This window comes from Chelon labrosus (genome assembly GCF_963514085.1).
Source record: "Chelon labrosus genome assembly, chromosome: 9".
Classification (NCBI taxonomy): domain Eukaryota; kingdom Metazoa; phylum Chordata; class Actinopteri; order Mugiliformes; family Mugilidae; genus Chelon; species Chelon labrosus.
Window position 1 is genome coordinate 16406427 of NC_140359.1, and position 14331 is coordinate 16420757.

The window sequence follows — 14331 nt, forward strand, 5'->3', positions numbered from 1 at the left end:
CTTTGTGGTATCTAGGGGCGGGACCATTGCAGGATTGTCTGGATGGTCTTGTGGCGTTGCCAGGTTCGATATATACAGCCACATTTCCAGCAGTGATTTGACGCATTTTTTTAAAAGATTTAATTTAATTTTTTATTTTTTTATTTCTTTGCTTAACTCAACAAACATAAAACATTTCAAAAATATTTATTCCGTTTATTATTTAACAAACGGCGTTGGAAGAGCGTGTATAGCTAATAAAAATACAATGCTTCTCGTTCCATCTTGTCGAACATGCAAAACTCTGCAACAATTGGATATCTCACGTTAATTAATATTTTAGATTAACAATTAAATATTATTGAGTTGTCTTGAACTAGACAAACAGGAGCTCCTACGTCTCTGGTTTGGTCCGTGCGATCTGGATTTAAAACAACTGCTTGCAATGTGCCTGAATCTGGGGGGTACTATTAGGCACAATCTGGCAACCCAGATCACATTAGCTGAGCAAGACAACGGCCATAGGAGCAGTTAGCTACCGCTCCGTTTTCGTTTACACATACAACAAAAGCCGTGTTACCTATTAATAGTCTGCTTCAAGATAATGTCGGTGAGTACTGTTGTATAACCGTGATCAAGACGTGCATGGATGTAGCAATCTTTAAGTAATTGTAGTATAAATTTACGATTTAATTCAGGTAAAAATATCTCAAAGATGGCGGCTAGCCTTAGTTAGCTTAGCCACCTAGTTAACGTGAACGACGAACACAGGGATTTAGCTAGGCTAGGTAGGATGCTAGCTGGTTGTCTGATTATTTTGCAGAATTAACAGGAAGGTGTATTTTGAATTAGCAAAGATAATGACCACATATTAATACCACGGACACCTGTTAACATTGCAGTGATCTATGTGATGTGTCTCAACCGAGGTGTTGCTATTGATGGTATATTTGAAAACAGTGTTTTGTGTTTGTATTCAGACTAAACCCCTTTTTATAAATTATTGTAAAAACAGTGTATTTAAACCAATTCAGCTGTTCAGTGGACTTCAATCCTCTTCAAACGGGGAGGATTTTAAATTGTGGACATAAACGTGTGCATAAAAGGTGCACTGAAATAAGCAGCATACTTCGCTATGTGGCTTCCCTTGCTGTAAAGTCATATCCCAGAACAGTGTTTAACAAACGGATTTAATCAGTATTGGTAAACCTGTCAGTTATTGCTTTGAGTCTTAATATAACTGTCATTAATGAAAGTTCACAACAAGTTTCTGATACCATTTGCGATTGTATTTCTTGGTAAACAAATTATTAATGGCTAATCCCCATTGTTACTGGTTTATTTAGACATTTATTTGCCACTGATGCAATTTCACTGATGTCTTTGTTTCAGGCAAGTGACGATGACTCTGTCGACCTGACCGGAACAAGCTCCCCAGTTCACCACAGAAAAAAACACAGCATGGAGTCGTCCCGATCTCCGAGAAGCTCCAGACACCACCATTCGCGGTCAAGGTCGCGCTCCAGGGACAAGAAACGTTAGTATTTTAGACAATACTGAAAATAAGTATCAGGGCCATGGTGTGAAATTAATTTTCAGTATGTTTATTTGCTGGAAGAACAGGGGTACTCATGGATGTAGCCTTTCCGAATAACTGTGTAGGGAGTAAAGGTTAACCTCTGATGGTCTTCTAAAAGTGCACATTTAATGTGTGCACTGCTAAGAATTGGTTCCCCACTACTCCAGTACATTGTCCACTGACTCCATAAAAGGGTATCATCCTTCACATGTGATCTTCCTAACCTCATTTCTTCAGACAAATGTGACCAAAGGCTCATTCTAAAATGTATATTTGTCAACACTCTTCTTTCTTCTGCTTCCAGGCGACAGAAAATACAGACGGAGTCGTAGCAGGAGCAAAGAGGTAATTAATACATTTATTTCTATGGTTAGAAACACTTTTTGATTTTGAAGACTTTAGATCTTGTAGTCCTTGTTAGTGTAGGTCGAGGTGAGTATGTTTTATTAAGTAAAACATGTTGCAAAAGCCAAATTTAAAAAGGAAAGAAGTAGATGGCGATGGGCTTACACACATGGAAAGGGACTTTTTTTTTTTTTTGTCCTCCTTGTGCTCACATGTCTCAAAGGAAGTTTGTGTCCTTGGATATCTGTGATTATTTGTAAGCATATTAAATTGAGAAGAGTAGTTTTTCCTTTTATTTTTTGTTAAATCTTGTGTGTAGATCACATGATAACATTTCTACAATAAATCATACTCAGCGTGCTAATGCACGAAGAGACTGAACAGAAGACCCTGCTGACATAGCAAAATAATATGCCTACTACTGGGACAGGTAACTATCTGCCATTCAAACTCCTGTTTGTCTTATATCATTAGTAGAAATTTGGAATTAACTCTTGCATCTCTTGCAGCTAGGGATGGGCATAATTAATCTGATTAATTTTGAAAATAATCCAAACAGAATCTCATGAGAACCTGTGAAAAGTAAGCTGGATGCCCATCCCTACTTCAGTCTCTCAGTGGGTACAATGTCACAGCATTGAGGTTGCACTGACTTACTACTGCTAAACCTCATGAAAGACTTGTCTCCTGAGAACTGCGTATTACGGTTTGCATGAACACTATTGCAATTGGTGAGAGGTTCCAAAGACGCTGGTTTGATTTATTCCTGTGACGACAGTGAAATGTCTGCAGTCAAAGTAGTCCATACACCGAAGTGCCCACACATCCAATCAAGCTATGAGAATGACATTTTGTAAATGTTATGAAAATGGCTTTTAAATGACAAGGGTTTTTGTCAAATTTATTAAATCTCCCTGCTCTAAGCCATGGTACTAACTCTTTTTGTTGCACTATTTCCTGAAAGAGACAACTTCTTCTTAAAACAGGCACGAAAGAGGGACTCTGAGAAGCCATCAAAATCACACAGAAAAACAGATGAGCAGTTAGACCAAGACAGACTATCAGCAGAGAACGGAGAGGAGCGATCCAGGCGCAAGGACAGGAAATCTTCGAAAGGCCGGAGCTTGTCCAGGTCACACTCGAGAGAGAGGTTCGTCTGGTCATTAAAGTCAAGAAAGTCTTTTTCAAGAATGACATTTGATTGACGTCAGTAATTTCTCTTGATTCATGTTGATGGATCTTACGGCTTTCAGGCGGCACCACAGCAGAAGTAGGGACAAGCGGCGATCACGATCACGCAGCCGAGACAGGAAGAAGAAGGCCAGGTCTCGCTCGGGTTCAAGGACCAAACACCGTCATCACAGCAGAAGTCGCAGTAAGAGCAGGTGGGTATAAATGAAATGAGAGCAGTGAAGTATTTCAGAACTTTTGTCCTTTATTTTAAATGGCATTAACACCTATCAGTTGTGTTCATTGAATTACTGTTGTTGTTCTTCTTCTTCTAGGGAGCGAAAGAAACGGAGTGAAAAAGTGCGCAGAAAGAGTCGAAGCAGGTCTGTTAATCCACCTGCCTTCCGGGGCCGAAACACAGCTATGGATGCACAAGAGGCCCTGGCTAGAAGGTTGGGCAGCAGCTTACAGGGCATGTGCAGTGTAGATGATTGTTAGTGGTTCGGACAGACATTGTCAAATCGTACTGCTGTATTATTACAATGACAATGTGAGAGTAGTAGGCAAGCGTAGATTAGGAAGTGTTAATGAAGCCAAACAGAAATATAAATCTAAAGCTCACCCCAACATTAGAGATATAAATTCTTGAAATTCATATGGACCAGTGTTTGTGGCTGCAATCAGACTTCCATCCACTTGCCAGATAGCAATGTTGTTCATAAAGGGCAAGTACATTGACAGGGAGTTAAGGGCAAAAACCAAAAATGAGTACTGTACTGGTGTCCTCAGCATCTTTTCAACATTCATGGCTAGGGATCTTTGTTGCATATTCCCCCTCTTGTCACTCATCTACTGTTCTTTCAGTTCTTTACTGTCCATTGTTAAATACAGGCAAAAATAACCAATTTAATTCCACACATTATTTAACCACAGTAAGGTTTGTGTTTTTTTAAGCAGTTCTTTACTCAGTTTGCTCTTATTGTTTTTTTTTCTTCCAGGCTAGAGAGAGCCAAGAAGCTACAGGAGCAGAAGGAGAAGGAAATGTTTGAGAAACAGCAGCAACAACAGCAGGAGATAGCTGCAGGTGAGACATGTGAGACATCTCATTGTGCTTTATTTAAATTTTTCAACCTTGATCGTCAAGACAAGATCTGCCTACCTAAGCTGCTCTTAATTATTTTTGTTTAATTTATTTCAGTGGCAGCCCCAATAGCAGCTGTAGCCGCCGCTGCAGCAGCGGCCTCAAATCCTGCCCTTAATGTGGCAGCCCTCCTGGCCTCTGGGACGCAGGTCACGCCTCAGATTGCCATGGCGGCGCAGATGGCAGCGCTTCAAGCAAAAACCCTGGCGGAGACGGGTATTGCTGTGCCCAGCTACTACAACCCATCTGCTGTAAATCCCATGAAGTTTGCAGAGCAAGAGAAAAAGAGAAAAATGCTATGGCAAGGAAAGAAAGAAGGGGTAAAATTTTGCTTTGGATGTGTTATTTATTCAAAAATGCTCTCCATGTACAGCTTTGGGTTTTTGAATCGAAATAAAGATCTGCATTATTTGTGTGTGTGTTGTCACATAACACTTTACAATAACAATAACCATTTTTTATTTTCTAAGGATAAATCCCAGACAGCTGAGTTGTGGGAGAAGCTGAACTTTGGAAACAAGGACCAAAATGTAAAATTCCGCAAACTGATGGGTATTAAAGTAAGTGTGTTATGTTGTTGAACCATAGCTGAGTTCAGTGGACCGCTTTGAGCTTCCCACACTATAACTATGCGCTTAATTCCTTTTTTTTGCCTCTTCAGGGAGAAGATGAAGCAGAAGTCTCTAAACCACTTAACGACGAAGGCTTGAAGACTCTTCAGAAGCAGGAGGAGATGTTTAGAAACCTCGATGTCCAGTACGAGATGGCTCGATCTCAGACACACACCCAGAGGGGAATGGGGCTCGGCTTTTCCTCCTCATTCTCACGTGGAATGGATTCCGTCTAGTGCCAAACCCTGGCTGTCACTGCAACTCATCTGACTTACCAATTCATCGCTAGCCCACAAGCTTGCATGGATGTTGCTTTGAATCTGTAATTTATTTATGGACAAAGATCTCGCGTATTGGAAAATTGTAATGTAAATAGCCAGATGCTGAGTTTCTCTCAGTGTTTATTAATCTGTACATCATTGGAAAAGGAAGCATCACTTGGACTGGACGATGCTGGGTTAAATTAGACTTTCGTTTTGAATATTATGGTAGCTTTTTTTTTTTAAACTCAAATATATATATTGATATGTGATTGTTTGATCATAGACTGAAATTAATGTGGTTCGAGTGAACACTGTTTAAATCCATTTAGCTAAAGGCATCAGGTCAGTGTAGCATTATCAGAATCCCTTGATTACACTTTTCCGGATTGGGAAAAACAAAAAAATGGGTTGTAATACATAATGTCTTCTTGGCTTGAGAGGAGTAATGTTTCCAGTGTTATTGAAATAAATTAGTTTTGTGTTGGATAAGGTTTTTCACACCTCACTTAATTTTTCGTTTTATGTCTGTGGGTAGCAACTGGTGTCAGACACTTGCATCAAAATAATAGTTTACGCATACCAATTTATATGACACTAAATGACGAAATCATATGGTACCATTATTAATTTTGTATGACACATAAAATTAAACGATAAGTGTTTTTACTCAAAGTTGACAACACTAAATTGTCACCAAGTCATAGTTGTTACCAAATCTCAGAAACTGTTTCAAAAAATAAACCGTCTCAATTGACAAATCACACGAATCCACGTTTATTAGAACTCTGGAAAAGTTGGATTGCATTTCTGTTGCTATTTGTACAGAAAAATACACTAATCAGCCGTAACATGACCACTGTCGGGTGAAGGCAATAACATTGATTATCTCATTATCATTGTAGTAGGAGGAATATAATGGGCAGCAGGTGAACATTTCTATTAGATGCAAGAAAAATGGGCAAGTGGAAGGATTTGAGCAACTTTAACAAGGAACAGATGGGTCAGTGAATCTCCAAAACTGCAGCTCTTCGTCTGCAATGGTCAGAAATGGTCCAAGGATGGAAAAGAAGCACGCTGTGGGAAATGTTCTGCTGAGAGACCTTGGATCCTGCCATTCATGTGGATGTTACTTAGACATGTACCACCTACCAAAGCATTGTTGCAGACCAAGTACACCCTATTCCCTAATTGCAGTGGATTCTTTGAGCAGGATAATGCACCCTGCCACAAAACGATCCAACCAAGCATCTGTGGGATGTGCTGGACAAACGAGTCAGAATCATGGAGGCTCCACCTCACAACTTGCAGGACTTAAAGGATCTGCTGTTAACATCTTTTTGCCAGATACTACAATCCCCCTGTCGTGGAGTCCACAGGGTTGTTTAGACAAGTGATCGTAATGTTATGGCTGATTGCTATACTTTTACTTGCATATAAGACTTGAGTACAGCACATGAGCTACACCAGTGATGAGGTTATGATTGGCAAACTCAAGGATAAGAAGCAGGATTGGGTATTCGCTATGTCTCTTTTCCAGGCTGGACTCCTCGCTTAAGCCCATCCAGTGAAGCATCAATGTTTGCATGGCTTCGGGGAATAGCTCTGTGGCTAGTTCCTCAGCGGGTGGCAAGTCACTAATTCGCTCAATATGCTGAACTTTAAAGCCTTCCACTTTCTGGCTTATGCTGCTGTTGGCTGCATGAAACTGTTGTCCAAGCCAACACCCTATACAGCTAAGCAGTGGACTTGAATACACAGAGTCTTTGGCCCAGTCTTTCGCCTTCAGCAGGGCTAACACAGTTTCAGTCACGTCCTTTTCTTCTAGCTTCCCATTTAAGTACCGGTCAACGTTCTCCAAAAGCAGCAAGACGGTCTCCAGCTGTTCTGTGCAGCTCTGAGGTTCGGAGGAGAGCTGGTCGTCCATGCTGTGTAGTTTTTGTCTCACCGTGGATACAGTGAGTTGACTCTGTTCAGTTTGCAGACTCTGCTTGGGAAAAGAACAATAATCATGGTCCGCAGATTTATCAGCTGTGTCACTGACACATACATCCACCAGTTCCTTGTCAACGTGGCAGTAATAAGGCTGTGGGATTTCATTCCTTGATTCCAAAGGGTCAAGCTGCACGCTGAGGCTGTAACTCATTTTCAGAGGACTGTCATTTATCTGTGATTTCCAAGCGTCCTACAGAGGATGAGATAATAATATTAAAAATATACAGGGATAAAACAATGCAATTAAATGATCCGGACACATAGTGCCTTACCTGGAAGTTCTCCAGCACTGCGAGCTGCTCTTGCCTGCTGTACATTTCAAAGGCGACTCGAAAAAGCCCCTGAACGCTGTAGAACCACAGGCTGTTATTTGAAGTGGGTACCTTTAACCCACTGAACCTGAACGCTGCAACAAATCAGGAGGAAGGATAACAGTGTCAAGTGTGGCACAATACGTTCAGTCAGGGTCTACCGATCATTGTAACTGATCATGTTACCTGAAGAAAAATTAATTTTTGTGGCAAGTCCTTTCTTGGCAAACTTGGCATGGTATCTGGGATGGTTCTCTGTGCGGATGTCAGTGTTGGAAAGGAGGTCAGCTCCCAGATAAAGAGGAATCATTGGACCCTGAATCACAAATGATATTGTTAAGTCTTGTTAATGTTATTTATCCTGGCTGGAGAGGTGATGATGATTTTAATGGCAGATATAGCAAGCATTACTGGGTTTCCGGTGTTATGGAAAGTGTGGCTGTAAACACAAATATTATTTTCGTTGAAGCTATAAGAATTAAAGACGTCTCTGAGCCGTAAAGTGACTCACCTTGTCGGAACACTCTGCCAGTCTGAAAGATGTCAGATTCACCAGGTAAATAAAGCGAATTTTCCGGGTGCCGCCGTCCCACTGCGGTAAAGTTAAGTGGATAGTTGAGCAACTTGACATTACTAGAAGCAAACGAGGTTGTTGTCTGGTAGAAAGACTAAACTATTTACCAGAACAATAACTACAAACGTAAGTAAAGACGTCTACTGCTACAATAAGATGAACAGCTTTCATGGACGGAACCGAGACAGAGTCGCAGTGGTGTAGGCCCTCATCGCCGTCTCTCAGACCACAGCAACAGGCACTAGACTACTTTAGAAACAGGCGCATCTGACTTGAGGAAGCAACAGATGTGTTAAAATTGAGAAGTTGTGCGTTTTTTTTGATTCTCTGTTGTCTGAGGAGAAGACAGAAGCTGCGACACTACTACCTAGCCTGTAGTACTATGTTGCGGGCTACAAAAACACAAATTCATCCGTTGGCCACGTGACGCAAGGAGGACCAATGAATGCGCAGAGTTGTCCCTGTGACCTCTCATCTCCCGTCATGCACCGCGGAGCTGTGTAAAGATGGCTGAGGTGGATTTTGGGGATAGTGAGCTCTTTGAGCAGCTCGATGACTCTGCACCGCTGGCCCCGACGCACATTCGCTTCTCAGATGATGGAGAAGACCAGGGGGAGATCAGCCAGCTGCGGAGCCGGCTGGAGGAGTGCGATGAAAACATCCAGAGACTCACGGAGGAGAATATCCTTGTGCCAGTGGCGCTCAGTTTGTGCTAGCACTGTAGTTGTAGCACTAGCTCACGTCTGCTAGCATCCCGTTTGAAACCAAAACAGAAAACCTGAGAATGTCTGCTTATGTTCTTTTTTATTGCAACTCTGTAAGTTTTCTTAACTTCTAGATCACATAAATTATTACAAAGGAAATTGAACGTCCTGACACGACCAAGGTAAGTGGAAATGTTTTACTGCGTTTCAAATGAAACGAAACTGATCACCTAGCATCCAATGCTAACGCCTTCCCCTTGACTTTACAGCGGCATCACAGTTGAAGATGTCAACATCGACGGGCCACTTCTTCAGATCCTCTATACAAACAACATTATTTCAAAGTAAGTTATCTTTTCTGCTCATTTATTGTAAGCACAAACTATGTATTTTGTTGATTATTTGTCAAGTTGAGTTTTAAGCGGTAAACCAAATGCTTTACCCTTGTTATTTCCCCCCCCCCCCTTATTTTTCATACATATATGTGTGCACATTATTGTGATGATAAACTCAAAACAATTATACTTGTCTCCTTGCTAGGCTCTGCCGGCAAGAGATCGAAGACTGCATCTGCAGTGTGATTTTGAAGCACCAGAAACCAGGCGATCAGAAGAAGAACTCCTCCTTTCACATGAAACCCCAGGTATTTGCACTGATTTGATGTTATTGTGATTAACACCAACTTATGACTTTTGTTGTTACAATATTTATTCTGCCCTTTTTGAAGCACTCAGCATTTGCTATGCACGAAGATCCAGAGAAGTTGTCCTCCAGTAGTGTGCGCGCAACAACAGAAGCCTTTAAAGTGAGTATTTGCTGCTACATCCATATTTTTGTGTGTGTGTTGAAACAGTCTATAGCCATATTAACTAATGTACCATGGTGTATTATTTTTCTGTCCTAGGTGGTTGGAAGTGTCTTATATTTCACTACTTTCAGTGTAGATAAACTTGGACAGCCTCTGGTGAATGAAAATCCCCAGCTGACAGATGGATGGGATGTTCCAATGTATCTTTAAATGGATAAATTCACATTTTGTTGAGTATTTACGGCCTGTAGAAAAATGTAGCCTGTCATATCACTGATTTGTGAAGGAATAGGATTTCTGTAGCCAAGATACATTGATTTTAAAATGGGCTGCATATAAGCAGGACTTAAGATCAAAACGGCGGCGTAGATACAATTTTATTTTTGCGTCGACAAATAGAATAAAACTTCCTGAATTGTGACAAAGGTATCATCAGGTTTTCAACCAAGTTGTTGGAACGGACGGACAGGAAATAGAAATGAAAGACAAAAGGTACGCCTCTATTATCTTCTATCATCAGTTTTTAACTTGCTTTATTTGCTGTGTGGCATATTAATATACCCTGAGTCTATCGCTGCTCTGTTGATTATAGGCCCAAGTCTATGTGTTTCAACTGTGGGTCGAGCGCTCATCAGCTCCGGGACTGTCCCAAGGTAAAATTATTGATTTAATAATATGGCATAAACTCAAGTTAAACACAAAAGTAGAGCCTGAACTTCATTGCCTACCTTGATACGTTGTTGCCTTTCTAGCCTAAAGACATGGCTGCAATCAATGAGAGAAGAAAGGAGTTTAATCAGAACAGCAACCAGTCCATGCAGAGTAACCAGCGATACCATGCAGATGAAGTGGAGGAGCGTTTCTCTAAATACAAGCCTGGAGTTATGAGGCAGGAATATTATTTTAAACAACTTGTGACTGGCTTGCGTGTGACATTTAATTTAACAAGTCTGTCTCGAATATTTAATCGTTTTTACAGCGAGGAGCTCTTGACAGCACTTGGAGTTGATGGCAACACCCTCCCTCCTCTGATTTATCGCATGAGGCAGCTAGGCTACCCACCAGGTTGGCTCAAAGAGGCAGAGATGGAAAACTCTGGCATATTGCTCTATGATGGAAATGGTACGTCTCAAAATTAAATTGAAAACCAAGAGGCCTCAATGATTTTAATTTCTAGAAACAAAAACACAATAATGTTTTTAAAATGCACTGATATTGGATTGAATCTGTATATTCTTTCTTTGCAGGACCGGATAATGGCAGTCTAACAGACAGCAGCAATTCACAAAACATATCTTATGACGTTTCCAAACTGGTAGATTTTCCAGGCTTCAATGTCCCTGCACCACACAAAATGAAAGATGTGAGTCCTACAGTTTCATCTTTCTAAATGTTGTGTTAGAAATTTCTGTTCTGTTCATTTTTACACATTTATGAAAATATGGAGTCACTTTGGGCTAATATTTTGTCTGTCATGAGCTGGCATCATATTGTCATTCAGGTCAGACATTTCAGTGAGTTTTGGTGGCAACACATTTTTTGCAACAGTTGTGCAGACGCTTTATTCACTCTTTCTTTTTTCCTTGTCTCCAGGAGTTCATGGTGTATGGCTCAGTTCCAATGCAGAACAGCCACATAAAGCAAAACTATGCAGCGTACCTATCGAACAACTTCCCTATGGTATGTATCCTAGAGTCTCTCAAGAGGCTGTGGTTTTGTTTTTCTTTTTTCTTTTTTTTTTTTTACTGGCTCTAACGGAAGTAAAAGACGAGTGATGACTGTACATTATGGTCAGAGGCCTTTAATAGTCTCAGTGCATTCTTCTTCACCAACAGCCTGGCGCCACCTGCAACAAGAGAAGACATGACGTGGACTCATCTCCGCAGCTAAAGAAGAGGAGTAGGACAAGTCCTGATCGGCGCTCGGACAGGAGCTCAGATATGGATATTGAATCAGGTAAATGATCACCTTAACTCACTTTTTCCAGATTTCACATTTTTACATGTCTTAAATGTCTTCACAAGTTACTGTAGCAGGTATGTTTTAAAAGCTAGCTAACACCTCAATTTCTATATCAATAGATCTATTGTTTGATGGTATGATAAATAAAATGCAGCTTATTTTTTTTTTTTACAATGTTGCCATTGTATAAATATCCAATTTTTTGTTCATAGCTTACATGCAGAATAAAGCACATTAACAAGCCAAAAGTCAACTCTCTCTTTGTTTGATAATTGTTTTATCTTTGGGTGAATTAATTTAATTTCTTCTTCCAGATCCAGGAACACCATATCATCATCATCAGCATGGCGCTGGTGACTTCCAGTTCCAACCACCGCTTCCACCTGGTTCTCCTTGCTTCAGTTCACCCCCTCCTTTACCACATGGCACTCCTCCTGCTACACCCACTCCCCCACCTCTCCCTAAAGGCACACCTCCACCCACACCCACCAACGGCTCTCCAGCTCTGCGAGGGCGTAACTGGGTCGTAGTTGATGAGACTGCGGAGGGAACAGAGGATGAATTGACACTAGAGGAACTGGAGGAGCAGCAGAGGCTGATCTGGGCAGCTCTCGAAAATGCTGACACTGCCACTAATAGTGACTGTGAGACGCCTGCATTGGGAACACCTGCACCCAGTTCATCAAGTGTATCCACACCTGCACATGTCGACACTGAAACAGAGGAGGTTGAAGAAGCAATGGACATGACACCTGCAGGGCCTTGTCATAGCAGTGAAAATGAAAGGGAACCAGAGGTTCAAGAGATTTCCTCTCACAGCCCTGGACCTGTCAGAGTTGAAGATGATAGCTCCGAGAGCTCTGAACCAGTCAAAGCTCAAAACGACCGGCCCAAGAGTCCTGTTCCAGTCAAATCCAACGATGACAGCCCACAGAGCCCTGATCCAGTCAAATCCAACGATGACAGCCCACAGAGCCCTGATCCAGTCAAATCCAACGATGACAGCCCACAGAGCCCTGATCCAATCAAATCACAAGAAGACAACCCACAGAGCCCTGATCCAGTCAAATCACAAGAAGACAACCCACAGAGCCCTGATCCAACCAAATCACAAGAAGACAACCCACAGAGCCCTGATCCAGTCAAATCACAAGAAGACAACCCACAGAGCCCTGATCCAGTCAAATCACAGGAAGACAACCCGCAGAGCCCTGATCCAGATTTCTCTAATCAGGGCGCTGGAGATAGTGCTTCACCTAAGAATGTCGAGAAGGTTTCAGCCGTTCCGCATCGGAGCAAGTTTGCAGCTGGCATCGTTCCATTTGAAGACACACCCGAATTCACAGAAGTAGCAGAAGCCACAGGAACTTACCTTAGGATCAGAGACTTACTGAAATGTTCCCCTCGAAATTTGGCAAAGAAAAATTAAAAAAGAATTATCGTCTGGACTTGAAATACAATATTTGGTTATTTTTTTTAAGCAAAAACTTATGTTTTCATCTTGTCAGCATGTTTTTTTTTTTTAAAGCTGTTTTTATTTTGTACAAAATTGAATGTCCATGTTGTAAATACAGTGGATCTGTAAAAATACAGTAAGGGGAAGGATTTTTGGGGAATTCTGCCACTGCAATGGATTTGACCAATTATTATAGTCTAATATGATTGTAGCAGTAGTGTCACTTATTTTATTGTGGAATGTGTAAAATCGTCATTTCCAGACCTGTATTAATTTTTGATATTGTGGTGTTTAATTGGTTTTTCTATTTTTGTCCCCTCTTAAACTCCTGCAAAATCATATAAACTAGTTTTTGCTCCAAGGCTTTGTTTTTTTTTCTGGCAGCCATTGAGAGATGTGGATTTTTCTTTATTTCGCACAGCACAGACGCCCAAGAACGTGAGCCAGCGACATATAGCTGACAGAACTAGTCAATCCCAAACCCACCCTCATGATCTCATTGTTAAAATGTTCCGCTTGATTTGCACTTAATTTAAACTCTGCAATACAAGGCACAGTTTCTTTCATATGATAGTACCACGCTTAGTTTGCATTATTTTCTATTCTGTTACTTGTAATACCACAGCAGAAATAAACATGATTCCCAGTGGAACTAACCTGCCAGCAAAATACATAAAACAATACTTCATAGAAGTCTTAAATATATAAATATTCTTATTGGCAATACAGTTTCAAAGTTAAATTAATTTTCCTACACATTGGGGGTCTCGCCCACTCGGGCCTTTCTGTGTGGAGTTTACATGTTCTCCCTGTGTCTGTGGGTACTCCGGCTTCCTCCCACTCATTGGTGATTCTAAATTGGCCGTAGGTGTGCATGTGAGTGTGACTGGTTGTCTGTCTCTCTGTGTTAGCCCTGTGATAGACTGGCGACCTGTCCAGGGTGACAGCTGGGATAGACTCCAGCCCTCTCCCCGCGCGACCCTTCACCGGACAAGCTGCTACAGAAGATGAATGAATGAAAGAAAGAAGTGGGGGTCCGCGTTTAGTCCACACAGATACCGCCAACACTTGCATGCACAATGCTTTCTAATGTCTTATACATGCAAAATAAATACACCGACATACATACTTATGCAGATGTATGGCACTTGTGCGCACACACACTAACATAAAACGTGTTTGGGTGTGCTGGCTATCAAGAGAATAAATTAACCTTTTCAGAGTTGTGAAACTGGTGGTGTGTAGGCTCAGCTTTAGTGGAAACAGGAATCGGATTATAAACTTGTTTGCATTTTGTATATTTATATATAAATCTATATTTATATAAGTGTTTAAGTATCAAAGTTCAGAAAGTCTGGTATTATGACTATCATATATTTTCTTATTTTTAACAGTACAGTTTTTTGTTTTGTTTTTTGTATGGAAACATTTCGTCT

The 14331-nt window shown here is 41.1% G+C and overlaps 3 protein-coding genes across 6 annotated transcripts; 2 read left to right on the plus strand and 1 right to left on the minus strand.

The window, feature by feature from the left end:
- Positions 1 to 451: 451 nt before the first annotated feature.
- Positions 452 to 5819, plus strand: rsrc2 (arginine/serine-rich coiled-coil 2). Of its 4 annotated transcripts, none has more exons than XM_084550910.1 (10): positions 452 to 589; positions 1372 to 1516; positions 1863 to 1903; positions 2890 to 3053; positions 3157 to 3288; positions 3409 to 3525; positions 4072 to 4166; positions 4272 to 4534; positions 4685 to 4774; positions 4876 to 5819. In XM_084550910.1, the coding sequence occupies exons 1-10, from the start codon at positions 584 to 586 to the stop codon at positions 5059 to 5061; spliced, it is 1239 nt and encodes a 412-aa protein (XP_084407036.1). In that variant the 5' UTR covers positions 452 to 583; the 3' UTR covers positions 5062 to 5819. The 4 variants fall into 4 exon arrangements, with proteins under 4 accessions (XP_084407036.1, XP_084407038.1, XP_084407037.1 ...); XM_084550912.1 differs by having other exon boundaries at positions 3409 to 3456; positions 4876 to 5757; XM_084550911.1 differs by having other exon boundaries at positions 4072 to 4157; positions 4876 to 5754.
- Positions 5820 to 5999: 180 nt separating this feature from the next.
- On the minus strand, positions 6000 to 8030 carry LOC311492595 (uncharacterized protein). The gene is made up of 4 exons (XM_084550914.1): positions 7903 to 8030; positions 7578 to 7707; positions 7353 to 7486; positions 6000 to 7270 (listed from the first exon to the last, which is right to left on the minus strand). The coding sequence occupies exons 1-4, from the start codon at positions 8020 to 8022 to the stop codon at positions 6512 to 6514; spliced, it is 1143 nt and encodes a 380-aa protein (XP_084407040.1). The 5' UTR covers positions 8023 to 8030; the 3' UTR covers positions 6000 to 6511.
- A 407-nt stretch (positions 8031 to 8437) lies between these two features.
- On the plus strand, positions 8438 to 13366 carry zcchc8 (zinc finger, CCHC domain containing 8). The gene is made up of 14 exons (XM_084550909.1): positions 8438 to 8646; positions 8809 to 8851; positions 8939 to 9013; positions 9210 to 9312; positions 9397 to 9474; positions 9574 to 9677; positions 9904 to 9969; positions 10070 to 10130; positions 10230 to 10366; positions 10457 to 10599; positions 10725 to 10840; positions 11071 to 11157; positions 11313 to 11433; positions 11754 to 13366. The coding sequence occupies exons 1-14, from the start codon at positions 8472 to 8474 to the stop codon at positions 12866 to 12868; spliced, it is 2424 nt and encodes an 807-aa protein (XP_084407035.1). The 5' UTR covers positions 8438 to 8471; the 3' UTR covers positions 12869 to 13366.
- Positions 13367 to 14331: the final 965 nt, after the last annotated feature.

Excerpts from the sequence above, each read along its gene's own strand:
- LOC311492595 (XM_084550914.1), bottom strand. The coding sequence starts at position 8,022 with ATGTCAAGTTGCTCAACTATCCACTTAACTTTACCGCAGTGGGACGGC. Across the intron at positions 7,708-7,902 it reads TGGCAGAGTGTTCCGACAAG|GGTCCAATGATTCCTCTTTA; the intron begins GTGAGTCACTTT and ends TTTGTGATTCAG. Across the intron at positions 7,271-7,352 it reads CAGTGCTGGAGAACTTCCAG|GACGCTTGGAAATCACAGAT; the intron begins GTAAGGCACTAT and ends CATCCTCTGTAG.
- zcchc8 (XM_084550909.1), top strand. The coding sequence starts at position 8,472 with ATGGCTGAGGTGGATTTTGGGGATAGTGAGCTCTTTGAGCAGCTCGAT. Across the intron at positions 8,852-8,938 it reads AACGTCCTGACACGACCAAG|CGGCATCACAGTTGAAGATG; the intron begins GTAAGTGGAAAT and ends TTGACTTTACAG. Across the intron at positions 10,600-10,724 it reads ATTGCTCTATGATGGAAATG|GACCGGATAATGGCAGTCTA; the intron begins GTACGTCTCAAA and ends CTTTCTTTGCAG.
- rsrc2 (XM_084550910.1), top strand. Across the intron at positions 1,517-1,862 it reads GCGCTCCAGGGACAAGAAAC|GCGACAGAAAATACAGACGG; the intron begins GTTAGTATTTTA and ends TTCTGCTTCCAG. Across the intron at positions 4,167-4,271 it reads GATAGCTGCAGGTGAGACAT|TGGCAGCCCCAATAGCAGCT; the intron begins GTGAGACATCTC and ends AATTTATTTCAG.